Here is a 17,747-nt window from a genome sequence, read left to right on the forward strand (position 1 = left end):
TTTCTGCTGTGGGCTGTGGCTTAGGGGTGGGAGAGGACAGCGGGCAAGGCAAGGGTGGGTCCCCTCTGGAAGAAACCTTTTGCTATGCCGCAGGCAAAGGGCCATCTTTCGGAAGGCTCTTTCAGAAGGTTCTGCTTAGGTCCTAAAATGTTGTGCTTTCCCCATCTCATCATGTGAGGTTTTGTGTCCTCTAGACAAAATCATGGAGTCCACTGGAATTGTGTTTAAAACAAATATGTATGTATGTGTGTAATTTACATTTAAATAATTAGAGACTCGACTCACCGTAAGTAATTAAGATCACAATTTAGTTCAGTTAAATGTTAGTAATTATCCCAGTGAACCATCATTTATAAATATCAATGTTCCGAAGTGAAGTTAGGGAGACCCATCTTTAGCTATTATTTTTTTCCTTTATTTTTGTCTCTGTTTAATTGTATGGGAGGCATAATTAGCCAGTGTCTTTTCTTTTTCAATTAACAAGTGCTTTTCCAACTTCTGAGTAAATAATCCTTAATTAAATGTGCCAAATTTATTAATTTACTCTTATTTTTTTCTCTTCTGAATACCAAATTGGAATGTGAAATTCTGTATTTTGTAATTGTGGATCAGAACCCATTGATTAACTTGTTAATACATTTAGGACGTGGTATTCCTAAAGGACTCATTACTGTAACCTCATACCAGTCTTTCTAATTTCTTTAGAAAGAAGCAGAATCAATAACTACCTTGAATTGTCAGATGGAAAAAACAATTGGCTCAGCTGTGAACATGGAGTCTTTATTCAGATATATGCAAATGTATTACTTTCATAAGGATGATAATTTTGAGAAACATTGGAACAGCATAATTACTTGAAGAACTATTACTGTAACAAACATCTTTGGGGGTAGCGTGTTAAGGGATAGTATGAGGAAGCCTGAAACTGTATAGGAAATGGTATTATAAATAGTAAGGCAAGAAATTATATAAGCATATAGTCATTGTAGCAAATTAACCACAGGCAGTAAGAAAATATATTGCAACTTCCTAGTGATAGACATCTGTCTATTAGGTAGCCTTTTATAGACATTATTCCATGTCATATGCTAGGCAATCATCAGTTTGTTGGTTGATGAAATTTTCTAATTCCATAATGTCTGTGATTTTTCCTATACACTGGACTAAAGATGACTCAAAGTCACACCTGTTTTTGACCTTGACATGCCCAAGTCATGTCATTTCCTGTTGACAGAAATCTGGTGAATATGTCATCATTGTCATCACCAAACCTCTACCCTGGAGAGGAGCTTTAATTGCAAGTTTTCCCAAGTTTGTCCTATGATGTATTTTGATACTGGAATTTGTTGTACTCTCTCTCTGGCTGTTGCAAAGTCCAGGTCCCGTCCATGGCCCACTATACTCTCCTGCCTTGCGTGATAGATATACCTACCAATTAGAGCCGTGTGATATTATGGCTCTTCATGTGTGTGACTTTACAGAGAGATTAAAGTCTGTATGTATCATATGAAATCGTTGCAGACTGTTCCACATTTAATAGGGGGATCACCAACAGGAAAATTTCAATTTCCAATTGTTTATATCTATTTGTTGGTCAGTTAAGCTCTTTAGTCTTACTTTGTTTTTCCAAAAGAAAGAAATTCAGGTGTGAACGTACTGCATAACGTTGCTGCCACAGGCATTTTGAACTAATACTCTCAAGGAGAAAAATCTCCTTAAACCATTATGTGGTATGCCCTAATGCGTATAAATTCCGAATAGGCTTTAGATATGGAATAACCTCTGTTTCTTCTGCCACCACCTGCTCTCTGTGAAAGGACCAGGCAGTGCCACTTTCATTAGCTGCCTTCGTGGTGCTGAGCTTTTCCCAGTAGACAGAGGAGAGCGCCTCATAAAAAGAGGCTGGTTAAGCTTCTTCCAGATTGTTTCAAATGAACCACATAGAAAGGCCGCAGGGAAAAGGCTCTAACAAATTATGCTGTTGGGCTTTTCTTACTGACACTTTTCTCCCATTGTGAAAAAAGTTATAAAATGTCTTTTCTTTTTTGGCACTCAGATGAGTATAGGATCAAACCGGTGGAAGAGGTCAAATACATGAAAAATGGGGCAGAAGAGGAGCAAAAAATAGCAGCCAGGAACCAAGAAAACTTGGTAAGCATTGAATTTCTTGTATAACAATGAATTTTGGTGACAGCAGTATAATAAAATCTGCACTGCATGTTTAAACTGCAGCTTACACACTGGCACGAGATTTCTTGAAAATGCCGTTGCTATTTATAGCTTGCCTGGAAGCTGTACCAGTACTCCTGTATCCTGTTTGTTTTTGAACAAGCTCTTCTTTAATCTTCATAAAGAATGTTTCAGGGGAAATGTAGCAAAATTATTAGTATTTCAAAATGGTTAAATTTAAAGGAAAAAGCATAAAGTAGGAATGAGTTTTATGGGGGGGGGGGGCGGGGACCATTACCTTTTTTCTTTTTCTCTGCATCCTTTAACTCGTGTCCAGATCACAGTGGATGGCTAAGTTTCGTTACTCTCGATATGTAGTGTTGTTAAGGAAGTTGCCTTTCAAAGGAAAATAAGGTACTTTGAAGGTAGGTCTTTATCAAATTTGTACTTCACATTCACACTGTTAAGGTATTGTGGGTTTTGAGTTAACGTGAGAATTCTAATGATCTGAAGCAGATAGTTGGAACGTCTTTCTCTAATACAAATCAATATACATGTTCCACCTTAATATTCCATCTCTTAGACTTAGTAAATTATCATATTAGCTGACTTCTTAAGAGATTACAGATTGTTAAGAATATGCATTTATTCAGTTATGTTGGAGCAGAATTGTTTTTCTCTTTTATTTTGGGATTAATTGCTTGCTATTTTTTTCATGTTTGAGTGAATGTATTTTTTAAGAAGTTTGCAATGTCATAAAATATTTTCACTTGACTTAAACTCCTTTTTCCGTTATGTGCTTTGTTTTTGTTTTTCTGATTTCTGCGGCAGCAGAGGGAGTCGGCAGAATATTCACCAGTGCTCATGAGTATTTAAGGCTGTCATTTTTCCATGATACACTAATGAACATAACAGGCTCACTCTTTTTCCTCTATTCTTTTCTGAACATATGATCTACAACTTGAAAAACTCAAGTATCAACAACTGAGTATTTTAGATCATTTTAAAGGAGTGAAAAATACTCTGATAAAATTTTGCTTTATAAATGGGATTTGGATTTTAAGGTATCCCTCAAGTCACAGAGGTTCATCATACCTGTGGTATATTTTAACATCAATACTTAAATCCAGAAAAGGTAGCTATGACTAAATAGTGAAGTTAATATTATCAGACTTTTTACATGAATTTTTTTTTTTTTTGCTTTGAATAGATAAATAGAAGATCTGAGTAGTCGAAACATCAGTAGTCAGTTTTCTACTGTATTTTATTGAACAAAGTTTGTCCTTGCTTGATATAATTTCATCTTAAGTTATGAATCTCATCTTTAGTAATAGTGTTTCCATTGGAGGCTAAAGACACATTGGTGACCAGTCCGCTGGTGGCTCTTTCTTAGATGTAACTACTAGCGTCCATCTCTACTTCACATGCTTGCATCTCTGAAATCCTAAGGAAAGCAATGACTTTTATCTTACAGCTTGTGAGTTTTTCCTCAGTGTTGATCTCATCATATTTAGGGCCAGTACGACTTTTTTCCTTCTCTCTCAGTTTCATAGTCTATCAGCTCCTTGGTGCTAGTATATTCTTTTTCAGCACTGTGGTCAGAATTGGCGCTAGTGCTTTTCCATGAAGACTGAATGGAGATTCAAAAAGAGAGCAATTCTGGCCTATTTACTCATAGATTATCTATGTCAACCCCACACCCCTTTACTCTGCCAGCGAATCAGAGTCCAGGCCACCGAGAGGAGTTTTCAAGTATATGAAGACTTACAAGGAGAATGGGGACTAAATGGTTATTTTTGGTTCTGAGATTTCTAGACTGCGTTCCAAAATTAAATGATTTTCAGTTATTTGGAAGTATGTTACCTTTGTCACCTCCATTTGGGGGCATGCATAACCAAGTACTGACCATGCATACCGTTGGAGAAAACAGCCTCCTAAATTTGAAGCTTACATTGGAAGGTGGATGAGATAGACTTAACAATTCTTTATTTTTACGTCCATTAAAATAATCTGAGAGTCAAGATGTTCTTATGTTTCAAAGAATGATTTTAAGATGTAGCTTGAAGTATTTTTTAAAAGGTTTTTTTTTTTTTTACCCAAACTGTTGAAATTAAGAGGGTTGGCAAACATAACCAAGGCATATGGCATGATGGTGACAACCATGGGTTTTTGGAGGCAGAAACTGCCTGGATTCAGATCTCAGCTCTGCCACTTACTCATTGCAGGATCAAGTTACTTCACTTCTCTAAACCTCCCGCCCATCCATTGGGGAAAAAGACAGTGCTTCATGGTGCTCTTGGGAGGATTACACGAGGCGATTGTTGTAAAACTTTGAGTGCAGTGCCTGGTACGTGATAAGCACCTAATAAGAGTTAGGCATTATCACATAAAACGAAAGGAAAGAATAATGAACGTTAGAGTCAGTGTTCCTTTTCTTTTTCTTTTACGTTAATCGGTGAGAGAGATTTAAGTGAATGTTTTAGGTTAATGCCAGTGTTACATCTGTTTTGAAAAATCTTGCTCTGGAACCATGAAATTACTTAAACAAGTATGTTTTGAGTACCTGTTATGCACAAGGCCCTTACTTGTGTTGAGAGACACAGTGGACTTAAAGTTAAGGAGCTTACAGTAAAGTTGAGGGAACTGTTCAGGTCAACCAGTAGCTTACTGGGTGCCTCTGTGTACAAGGCTCTGTCCCAAACTCTGCAGATAAACACAAAAATAAGGAAACCACTGACTCTTACCACAAGGCGCTTGTATTGCAGTAAACAAGGTAAGTGCCAAATGACTATAAATAAAGCAGGGTTAGATAAATAAAACAAGATTGATTCCAAGAAGACAACACAAAGAGCTGCCGATATCAAAGAAGGCAGATATCCTGTCTGTTGTGGCATCAGGACCTACTTGATGAAAGAGCTGGTGTTTACAATGGGCCTCAAAGGATAGAATGAGGGAGAGTGCCCCAGGCTGAAGTAACAGAGATGGAAAACACAAAATGTATTTAATAAAAAGCACATGGTCCTGTTTGATTGCGGAGCGGGAGGGGTCAGGAGAAGGCATCAGTAGGAGAACAGCGGGAAATTAGAGGCAAAACGTAGATGGGGTCATACACAGAGCTTTGATGTCTAGCTGAGAGGTCCAAAATCAATTCAGTGGATTAATGGGAGCCTTTGAAGTTTTTAAGCAAGGGATTGTCAGAATGAGATTATGATTCAGGAAAGTTTATGTGGAATCAGCAGGTGTAATATGGAGTAGTATGGGGAGCCTGGGTGGGAGATCATTCATAATAGTTTTTGCAAGAGACAGTGAACCTGAACCAAGGTAGTGGCAGGGAGAATAGAAAAGGTTTAGGCAAGGTTGCAATAGAAGCAACAAGATTTGACAGCTTGTTATAGGTATTAAAGGAAGACAGAGGAGTCAGGAGATAATGGTAATAACACGACTGTGACACCTGGAAAGATGACCGGTAGTGATGAGAATAAATAGTGACCGCAATGAAAAGATAAAATCACTAAGAAGGCTGTGTTTGATGAAAATACAAAGTGTTCATTCATTCATTCATTATTCATTACTCATTCTTGCCCACCCTTAAAAGATCAAATGTGGTCCACAAGAGAGGAAGTGAAGCATCCATCACATGACAATGTAATAACTGCAGTAACAGAACACCTGTACTGTCAGGGCCTTAGGCTCTGTGCTTTGGGGGATGCAGAGGCGCATAATGTAAATCTCATCACCCCAGTGGGCTCACTTTCTGCTAGCACATAGAAGGCATGTGACCTAAAGTGACCACAACTCAAGGTACATTGCGAACGTAGAGGTTGCTTTTGAGCAAGCAAAGCTTTAGGAACTTGCAGACTATCCATGCGAAGGAGTCTAGCAAAGTCCACATCTATGAGTGTGTGGCGCTTGTTACCTGGGACATGCTAGGTGTTCGGTATATTTTTGTTTGCTTGAATGTGGATGGAGGAATGTATGAATAAGAGAAGTTGGACCTCGAGGTCCAACTATTAGTTTGTACCTAGTAGTTGCTCAATAGTATTTAGATGTCCAGTCACTTGGGACATCTAAATACTATTCACCACAGTTTCTGTGGGTGGAAGAGATTGTGCTGGTTTTCTGTGGCTGATGATGAGTCATTTATATGTCAACCATTTATGTACTCAGTACAAACGTGTGCATTCATCCAATTTTTACCACTGTTGGACATCCATGTATTTCACTTTACTTCTCTCAGACTTTAATTCCTTCTTCAGGAAGGTAGTATAAAGTAGTAGCATTGGCTTTGGAGATTATATATAATTATATATCAATATGGATCCCAGGTTATTTCTAGCTTTATAATTTTGGTCAAATATCTGAAACTTCTGAACTTCAAGTTCCTCATCTGGAATCTGGGAATTATAAAATTATTGAAGTATTAGAAGAAAACATAGGAGAATATGTTTAGAATCTTAGCAAAGCAGGGGAGGCTTTCTTAAGACATAGAAAGCAAAAGCTATGAAGAAAGAAAAATAGTGGGACTTCCCTGGTGGCTCAGCGGTTAAGAATCCACCTGCCAATGCAGGGGACACGGGTTCAAGCCCTGGTCCAGGAAGATCCCACATGCCGCGGAGCAGCTAAGCCCATGCGCCAGAACTACTGAGCCTGCGCTCTAGAGCCCACGAGCCACAACTCCTGAGCCCATGTGCCACTACTACTAAAGCCCATGCCCTAGAGCCCGTGCTCCGCAACAAGAGAAGCCACCACAATGAGAAGCCCGCGCACCACAACAAAAAGTAGTCTCCACTCACCGCAACTAGAGAAAGCCCGCACTCAGCAATGAAGACCCAATGCAGCCAAAAATAAATAAATAAATTAAATTTATTTAAAAAAGAAAGAAAAATAGTTTATTTCATTAGATCAAAATTAAGTACTTCTGCAAGACAGACTAACTACAGAAAAGTAGTTAATAGATAGGCAACATCCTGGGAGAAAATATTTATGACATAAAAGACAAAGGATTAGTACTGGGATTTCTAAAGAACACTTGTAAATAATTAAGAAAAGGCTAATCCACCAGAAAAATAGGTAAATGAAATGAACAGATGGTTCACAGTAGAGGATATTGGGTAATAAGCATATGAAAAGATGTTCCACATCACTAGTACAGTGGCTACTCTCTTACCCAACCTGCTGTGTTAGAAGACTCTCACAAACCCCTCTGAAAGATGCTGACTTCAGTCCAGGGTGGGCTCACAGAATGGCTGGTGGCCTACTCTCTAGAATACCCCTGTGCTTTTGCTGTCTCAGTTAAATGTCTGTTTTCCAAGCGCCAGTACGATGGTTTCCAAACCTGCTTATGCTGGTTGAATGTCATTGTAATTATGTAATTTAGTTAGGTAATATGTAAACCGATGAAACACAGGTGTGGAAAGAGAGCTGTTTTTGTGAAAATTAAATTAAATGCTTTGGAAAATCTTGATGAAGGCAGTTACTAAAAACTTGCGGTTAAATTAAATTAAATTCTGCACTCAGATTATTTCACAAGGCTTTTACGTTCTCACTTAGATGTACATTATAAGGGTGCGGTTACATTATCTTAGATGTACATTATAAGGGTGTGGTTAATGCAGAAAGTATATGTAGAGCCCCAGTCAGTGATCCCTTACTTGAGAAGCCTTGTTCCTGTGTCAAAAGATGGGAGGGGGAATGCACATCTATGTATTTTAAAATAAATAATACGCTTAATGTACATATACATTTTTTATGTTGCCCTACTTTAACTCACTTTATCATTTAATTACCAGTCCAGATGGTGTTGCCTAACACAACCTTTATGGTAATCAGGGAAATGCATATTAAAACATGATTCCTTAGCTTGGCAAAAATTTGAGGATTGATAATATCAGAGTTTGGCATGGTCATAGGAAAATATGTATTTACATACTAGTGGTACCTATCTTGGAGGACAATTTAGCAGTATCTATTAAAATTTAAACATGCGCTCAGCATCACCCAGCACTTCCATATCTTGATATCCACCCAAGCAGCTGCCCTTGTGAATGAGAAAGCTTGCACAAGACTTTCACTACAGCATCGTTTCTATAAGTGAAAAATCAAAAATAACCTGCATGCTTGTCGCTAGGAGAATGCTACAGCTGTAGTACACGAGACAGCAATTAAAAAGAATGAGTTAGAATTTATGAACTGTCAGGGAGAAATGCAAATTGTAGATTGGATATGTATAGTATGATACCATTTAAGGTTTTTTAATGAAACAAAACAGCAACACCCTACATGTGCCATGAGTACTCATAAATGTACAGGGATCCATAGAAAAACCCGGATGGATGTGTCCCGAACTACTAAGAGTGGGCACCTGAGTTAATGGGGGACATAAGTGTGCCATGGCTCAGTTTCCTCCTCTGCAAAATGGGGATAATAACTGAACCCACTTTAGCAGGAATTTGCGAAAATTAAAAAGGTATTCCTGTAAACTCTTAGCACGGTTTCTGGCATAGAAAATGCAGATGTTGGCTATTGTCAACAGTGGAGTTGGATTGGGTGGGAAGGATGAGAAAGGATCGGGTGTGGTGGTTAGGGGATTTTTATCCTTATAAAAAATATTTTAAAAATTTAATATTTTTAATCTTTTAAGGAAAATATGAGTATATTATTTGTGTGATTTAAAATTTATTTTTAAAGGGGATAATAATAACAAAACTCCAGTAACTACTTGCATACCTGGGATCTGTAATGTTAAGTAGGATTGTCATTTTCTCATTATCTTAAATACCCTCAGTTTTTCACCATTCTCTGATATCTGATTAACAGCAGGCAAGCTCAAGGAGCTCAAGGAAGCTCAAGGATCATCCAGCTTCATTTTATGTAGGTTAATACTTTTGCATATAAATAATTTAAGGGTAAATTACTCCAGTCTTGGCACTATTCAGTCCCCTTCCCTCTCCAAAGACAAATAAAAGACCTAGTTTTGAAGTGCTCCTCTCACTACACGCTAAGACATTGTCATTTTTTCCTTGATTAACATTTGTCATTCTTAAGCTGTCCTCCCTTAGGAGTTAATGAATCATTTGACGCTGGTTTTTTGTTTTGGGGGGTTTTTGGGTTTGAGTTTGGGGTTTTGTATGTATTTCCTAGATTTACACGTATTATAATAGTTTTTGACTCACTATTTCCAGGTATCTTTGTATAAATGAGAAGGCACTTTTCTATCAAATGAGACATATCATGGTTGGGTGAGCTTTTCATTTTAGTATTATCCATAGAGTTGAAGACTGAGTTGAAACATGCTTGTCTAACTCACCAATTCCTGAGTACAATCAAGTGACAAGAAATAGAGCATTCTAATGGGCTTTAGTGGAAAAGGAGAATGAATCAAGCTCTAGGTACGCCCTCTTCCCGCCCGTTGAGTTTGTGAGAGCTCCCATACCTATCTCTGGTACATTACATTTCCAGTAAATGTCAGGACATCCAGTTGGAGAAATGAAGACTTAGAGATTAGGAGACATCTTTGATAAGAGGAAAATTTCCAGCAACCTACCAGAGCTCTCTTTGGAGCAGTGGCATTCAGCTGGTGAAAACTGGGAAGTGGCTCTGACCCACGGAATGTGCTGTGGTTGAAGCAGTCGCCTGGAGGGGGCTAATGTTCTCCAAAGCATTGGATTGATTGACAGCCTGAAACAAACCAGAGAACAGTCTGCAATTTCACTCTGTACCTGTAGGTCAGTAGGAAAGCTAAGTGCTCAAGACCACAGTCACCATATCACTCTTTCTCGAGTATGCCGGTGAGGAACAAGTCATGTGAATGAACATTGTAAACTTTGACTCAATAACGTTTATTATGCTAAGATTTATAATTGCCATCTAGATGTTCTCTAATGAGGAACCCTCTAAGAGTCGATTTAAACTCTTCTTTTTGACAGATACGACCATGTTTACTTATCCTATGACTCTGCAGAGCAGCTAATATAATGGCAAACTGACTTTTCGGTTTAAAGGTTGTTCTTGGTGATCTTAGGAGTGACTGTTTATCTTTGAGTGCTCATCTCACATGGAAGGTCAAGTAATTATTTTTGGAAACCAGATAATGCAAAAGACCGTGACATTGAATTGTCCCAGTTTCCCAAGTCATTTATACATTCCTAGCACTCTTGAGAATAAGGTAAAATAAACTGACAAGGGTAAAGCTGATATTACAGGCAAAGGGTCAAGCTCTACAAAGCACCTCCTTTCCCCTCCCCTCCCTCCTTCAAGGTGCAGGTTGGATGTGAGCTCAGGCTGGGGCTGGAATGAATTGTGGAGGTGGGAAGAAGTGGGATTTGGACTTGAAGGAGTTAACTTCCTGGGTTGCGGACATTCTAGAAGGTTGAGGGTTCCCAAACCAAAGTGAAGGTAGGGGGTGAAGATGCCCCCGAGAGCATCTGTTTTATTATTTTTCTTTTTTTTTTCTTTTTTTTTTTCTTTTTTTTTTTTCTTTTTTTTTTAATATTGCTGGAAGGCAGGATTGCCAGCCTGTGTCTTTTTGATTCTCATCTTCTCAGGTGATAAGCCCAGCAGTGTGTATGCTTGATTAAATGGTAGCTCAATGTTTACCTTTTCAAGGCACCTCCATATTATTTTCATTAGTGGGAGAACATCTGTTTTAGACGAGAGAAACCTCTTCCTAGAGCAGCTTCATAAACATCACTTAAGCCCAAGACTCATCCCCAGGATTCCCTGCTTTTAACTCAGTGGTCTCATTCTCATTTCCTGTTCTCGCATGCATAGGACATGGGCACCAGCCTCGGGTTCTTCCAGATAATTAGAGAAACAGCATAAGGATCTCAGACACGATCTACCTGACCGGAACCTTTTAGCTTCTGAGGAGAAAAACAGCTCATGTGAGCTTTAGTTCTGGCGGCATCGTTCTCTTTTGTTTGTTGCGGCACAGACGGAACAGGAGGGAAGAATTCTGTCTCTTCACTGATCTTGGAAAACATTCTTTATCCAACTAGTATTTTTGTGTTACTTGAGCCAGGCACATTCAGGGTATTACAGATTCTCCTGGCACTGTGGTAGTTTATTTTAGAGAAGAACAGGAGTAGAGTTTAATTCACTAAGAAGGAGGGATTTGTTGAATCAACCGTCTAAATTTTAAGTGTTGAACAGAAGCAGAGTTCCTAATTCAGGAACAGAATGTTATGAGAATAAAAGAATACCCACAAAGTGCTTTGTAAACATAAAGTCCAACACAAATTATAGTGGTTATTGTTGTCACTAGTTAAAAGGACACTTAGATTCGTTTCTGAGGTTAGTTGCTATTTCATGGTGGAAACAAAGTTAAGGAACAGCATTCTTCTGGTTCTAAGTAAGAGTTAATACCTAGTCCCCTCGAAGAAAGACTTATATCATCATAGCACACTTCATTCTCTCACGGAGAAAGGGCAATAGTAAAGTGTACACAGGTTCCCCCCGCTATCCGAAAGTAGTGTTCCTAGGAAACTTCCCGTAACCTGGAATGGTGCAAAGTGAAGAAGCAATTACCTTCGGACACATCTTGCTAACGGATGCACAAAATAAATGGAGGTAAAGCACAGACACCCACAGACACAGTTCACAGGTACAGCAGCGTCATGCTGAGATTCTGAGTGTAGTTTCTGGGGAAGGAGCATGGTAGTGCCACTCTCACTGCTGGGGGAATGCACTGCCTTTCTAATGGCTCCTGCAAAACAAACGCTGCGTGCTATTTTCGCTTTTTGCCTTTTTTCCTAAAAGCAAAACTCCTCTTCACATTTCTTTCGGTTAGCAAAAACAGGTACTCATTCTTTGGTAAAAGCAAAGTGGTGTAAAGCAAACTTTGAAAAAGCAGGGGATACCTGTACCCAACAGATACAGAAATCAATGAATCGAAGGTGGTTTTTGGAGCAACTACTATAATCATCCCAAAAGCTAGGCATAGCAGAACATGACTGAAACCCTATTTCAAATAGCTTTTTCTCTTTTCCATACTAATACACTGACACGACCTTATGCAGGTGAACACGGTGTTAGGGTCCTGGTACAGCATCTCTCTTTTTTTCATAACTATTTTTTAAGTTGACGTATAGTTAATTTGCAATGTTGTGTTAGTTGCAGGTATACAGCAAAGTGATTCAGTTATACATGCATGTATATATATTTTTTCAGATTCTTTTCCATTATAAGTTATTACAAGATATTGAATATAGTTCCCTGTGCTGTACAGTAGGTCTTTGTTGTTTATTTTGTAAATAGTAGTTTTTATATGTTAATCCCAAATTCCTGATTTATCTCTCTCCTCCCCTTTCCCCTTTGGTAACCATAAGTTTGTCTTCCATGTCTGTAAATCTATTTCTGTTTTATAAATAAGTTCATTTGTGGAATTTAGATTCCACATATAAGTGATATCATATGATATTTGTCTTTTTCTGTCTGACTACTTCACTTAATATGGTAATCTCTAGGTCCATCCATGTTGCAGCAAATGGCATTGTTTCCTTCTTTTTTATGGCTGAGTGATATTCCATTGTGTGTGTTGTGGGGGGGGGTGGTATACACACCACATCTTCTTTTTATCCATTCATCTGTTGAGGGACATTTAGGTTGCTTCCATGTCTTGGCTATTGTAAACTGTGCTGCTGTGAACATTGGGGTACATGTATCTTTTTGAATTATAGTTTTCTCCGGATGCATGCCCAGGAGTGGATTGCAGGATCATGTGATAAGTCTATTTTTAGTTTTTTACAGTATATCTCTTGAATAAATTCCTATTTCAATGTACTCAGTTCTCACTGTCCGCTAGGTATTGTCTGGGTGCTGACGGAAAAAAAGGATTAACGAGGCACCAGTGTAACTCAGGAAACTCAGGGGGCCACAGATACGTACACAGTAAGTCTCCAGTAGAGGCCCTAATGAAGTCTTTTGGGAGAATGGGAATGGAATGGTGGACCCTGATTGGGAGATCTGAGGAGATTCACAGAGAGCTAGCACTGCAGCAGGGCCTTGAACGAAAGGAGTTTGCATTGGCAGATGAGGAGGGGAAAGGGATTTTGAGCAGGAGGAATAGTGGGAGCCAAGCACAGAGACGTGACATGAATAGTGAGTGGATGGGGAGGCTGAGGGAGCACATTGTGAAGTGTTTATTGGGTAGTTAGTGTGTTTCAGCTGTTTTTTTTTCCCAAGCCAGCACATTAATTTCTGGTATACAGATAGCCACGTTCTCTAGCCAGTTTGCAGCTACAGAATAAATAGAACAGATCTCTGCTCATCTAATTTAAAGATTGAGGGTGTTGATAATGACTTCCCTTTTCCCAGCATTGTTGCAAAATGTGATTGCTTTTAAATATGCCTTCCTTGGATGCAAAGTGTTTTCTAAAAGTTGCTGAACATAGTTACTCTTGATCTCCTCTGCCCTGTGAAGCATAGCTTCTTATTTATCCTCCAAAACCTTCCCTGCTTAACTTTGGGAAGTACAGCAAACACAAACCTTATACTTAAAATTATACCTTATATTTAAATATTAAGGTATAAGGTATACCTTATACCTTATATTTAAAATTTTGGCCTCTTCTCCAAGAGCCATACCATGATATTTAAATAGACAATGGAAAGAAGCCCTCTTCAAACCTTGATTCTGTTTGATCCACATGGTCATTTTAGATACTGGATTTATTTGTCTCGCTGTTTTAGCCTGGGTATTTTTTTACCCAAGTGGCCCAGATACAACAGTGGAGTGGGGGAAATGAGTGACAAGTGAGAGGGCCACCTAAGGCTCACCACCGATTAGAGTATCTAGAACAATAATACAGTCATGTGCCTTTTCTGCAGGTTGTTCGTATTTCTCTCTTATCTCCCCTGTGATGCTAAAAATAAAACCAAAGCATATAAGTTTCACTCATCGATTGGCAAAGTCAGTGAGGTAGCTTCACCCAAAATTAATAATTTATGCCCTGGAGGTGAGAACATCAAAAACTGTGGTAATGTTTCCAAGAGTCTGGGCTTTGAGTGGTGTCTCTTCTTATAGACTTTATTTGTGAGTAATTAATACTTAGTATTAACAGAGGTGTAGTACTCAACAGCCTCATGATTTGTTTCTAAAAGGTTCTTGGTAATTTTGACAATGGATTCTATACCTGTCATTCAGAAAAGATAGAAATAAATAACCAGGCATAAAAAATTCATACATCTTCTTTGAAAGGGGGTGGGATGTATTGTTTAGCTTGTCAACATTATAATAGATACATGAAGATGCCATTGTAACTGCCTGCTTCACGTTCACAATAGATCTAATTTATTTACTCTGTATGATAATAGGTGCCAAAGTTCCTCCTTCTTTGAAAATTAAAACAACTGGTAATGACAGATATATTGTCTAAAACTTAATGAGCTGGCTTCATTTTTTTGTTCATGTCAGAGTGTGATGTTATACTGCAGATTTTCATTTGCTGACAAAACTCCTCATAAGTAGATTATTTGAGGGCTTGCCTGATTGGAGGCAAACCTTTTTTTTTTTTTTTTTAATACGTTATGGATTTGTACAGTTGAGGGCACTTAGACCAGAAACAAGACAGGAATCTGGTGACTAGAACTGGAAGATGAGGTTTAAAGGTTGGTCTCAGAAACAAGGCAGAAGAAAGACAAGTGTCACATGACACCACTTATATGTGGAATCTAAAAACATGATACAAATGAACTTATTTACAGAACAGAAAAAGACTCACAGACATAGAAAACAAACTTATGGTTACCAAGGGGGAAAAGGGGAGGAGGGATAAATTAGGATTTGGGATTAAAATATACACGCTACTATATATAAAATAGATAAACAATTCAAGGACCTACTGTATAGCACAGGGAACTATTAATATATTCGATATCTTATAATAAGCTATAATAGAAAAGAATCTAAAAAAGAATGTGTGTGTGTGTATATATATATGTATATATATATATATATATATATATATATACACACACACACACATATCACTGAATCACTTAGCTGTATACCTGAAACTAAGAGGTTTTATAAATTTAAAAATAAATAAAAATAACAGAACAGAACGTTCCTTATTAGAAGTCGAGTTCAGGCACACTGACAGGAATCTGGGTCTCCCAAATGCTGACCAGGGTTCCATTACTTCTCCTGAGTCTGAGATACACAGAGCCTGAAACAAATGTCAGGGAACACCAGCTGTAGGCAAAGAACGGAGAATCTCTTTATAGTGAAATGCTTCACAGTCTGTGTGATGCCTTAACAGTCACAGTGTGTAAGCTCGTGTCAGAGAATCCCTGCTGGCCAGGAGCTGGTAGTCTAGTGAAACAAGATAAGCAACACGGAGCCATTGGATTTGGTTTACTCCTGTTACTCTCTTACTTAATTGTACTTTTTAAATTAATTTTTCCCTGTTTATAAATGTACTGCTTGCTTGAATTACTTAAAAACATCCTGGGAAAATATAAAAGTGAGTAAAAAATAAATAAAATTGGTCATAAATCCCATCACAGCTGTTTATGTTTTATGCCTAAATACATAGACATATAATCTTTTTCTGAACAGAAGTGGACCTGAATTTCTTACAGAGCTATGTATGGTATTTCTTACCGTATGTCCAACAGCCATACTTCTAGGATATTGAAAAACTGTGATCCCACAAACATCTTCATATGAGTGTTGATAGGAGCTTTATTCACAATCACCAAAAAACTGGAAGCATGTAAGATGTCCTTCACTGGTGAATGAACAAACTATATACAATGGGGTATGATTTAGTGATACAAAGAAATGAGCTACTAAGCCATGAAAAAGCATAGATGAGTCTTAAGTGTACATTGCTCAGTGAAAGAATATAGTCAGAAAGGTACAATACATACGATATGATTCTATTTATATGACATCTGAAAAAGGCAAAACCATCCAGATGGTAAACAGATAAGTGGTTTCCAAGGGTTTGTGGGAAGAGGAGGGCTGAGTAGGAGAAACACAGGGAATTTTTAGGGGAGTGAAACTATTCTGTATAAGACTGTAATGGTAGATACATGACACTATGCATTTGTTAAAATGCACTATGCATTTGTTAAAATGCATAGAACTTTACAACAAAGAGAGTGAACTTTAATGTTTGTAAATTAAAAAAAAAAAAAAATTTAAGAGGTCAGGGGATCCCAAGATGGAATGTAGACTGACAAAAGAATCTAACAGTATTACAAGTATATGAAATAACCTCACTGAAGAGGGTGACCTAAGTAACTTTGGAAATGATGGATGGAGACTGTAAAAGTAAAAGAAACTTTACGTAAGCACTGTACTCTTTTTTTGCAGTGGCGCTAAGAGTTAACAATTCTGAAAACACTGTAATTAATGAATTTGTGGATGCTGGAGGGTGGAGGCAGGTTTCTCACTGTTGGAGTGAGAGGTTAGACACACACGAGAGGTGGCTAGAAGCATCCGGTGGCAGTGGTTTAGAGTTGATGATATCAGTGTGAATTAATGTTTAGCCAAATATTGATATAGATGGATACATGTAGAAATATTGATAGATACGTGTAAACACATGTGTAAGCATATACACACATGTATGGGCATGCATATATTTATATACATGTATGTACATACATGTGTTGATACCTGTATTTTGGGTATATGTATGCGCAGGTGTAGATATGCATGTACACACACACACCACTTTCTTGCTCTCTCAGCTGAGAGGACCTAGAGTCAGTGACACTCCAGTAGCAGCAAACATACCCAGCACCCGGATCTTGTTTCTAGTACCATTCTCCAAAAAAAGGAACCAAGACTTTTTGGACAAATGGCTGATTATAGGGGCTGGGGAATATGTAAGATGATCCTAGAGTATTTTGTAGTGCCCAAATTAGGAAGTGCTAACAATATATACACACAATGATGGGGTATGTCACAGGGACACAGGAGCCAACTGAAAGAGCTCCGAGCCGTCAAAGCTGAAAGAATTGAAGCAACAAAATTAATCATACAGTATTAGATTGTGCTATAAATATGGAATAGCGCACAATGCATTTACTTTATACAAATTATAAAAATAAATACCTATGGGTCCATACTGATACACATAAATGATTGAATAAATAGAGAAGAATTGATAAATCTCCTATGCAGAATAATTCCAAATCATTTATGTATTACTCTGCCCTCAAGGAGGCAGAGTATAACTTCCCACTTCTTAAGTATGGGCTGTGCGCAGTGACTTCCTTAGAGAGAGTACATTGTGAATATGGGGCAAGAAAGGTAACGTTACAGTGGAGAAAACTGACAAACACTACCCCAGCCAGGTGATCAGAATTAACAGTGACAGTGTTAAGTTTATGTTGATAGCATGTACCCTTGTTATGATGTGATGAGAATGACCTCTGTGGTCTTCCTCCCCAAAACCCATGACCTCAGTATAATCATGAGAAAAAAATTAGACAAATCCCAATTGAGGGACAGTCTACAAAATACCTTGCCAGTACTCCTCAAAACTTTCAGGGTCATCAAAACCAAAAAGAAATTTGAGAAACTGTCACAGTCAAGAGGAGCCTAAGGAGACATGACAACTAAA

The 17,747-nt window shown here is 38.1% G+C and overlaps 1 protein-coding gene across 3 annotated transcripts in view; it reads left to right on the top strand.

Annotated features, from left to right (window-relative positions):
• The window catches only part of C3H1orf21 (chromosome 3 C1orf21 homolog), a 234,502-nt gene that overhangs the window by 113,509 nt on the left and 103,246 nt on the right, over window positions 1-17,747 (top strand). For all 3 annotated transcript variants that reach the window (XM_068541394.1, XM_068541392.1, XM_068541393.1), the window contains exon 3: window positions 2,057-2,151. In XM_068541394.1, coding sequence (XP_068397495.1) covers window positions 2,057-2,151 — 95 coding nt within the window. The remainder of the gene's footprint in view (window positions 1-2,056; window positions 2,152-17,747) is intronic.

Source organism: Eschrichtius robustus, chromosome 3, assembly GCF_028021215.1.
Source record: "Eschrichtius robustus isolate mEscRob2 chromosome 3, mEscRob2.pri, whole genome shotgun sequence".
Taxonomy (NCBI): Eukaryota; Metazoa; Chordata; class Mammalia; order Artiodactyla; family Eschrichtiidae; genus Eschrichtius; species Eschrichtius robustus.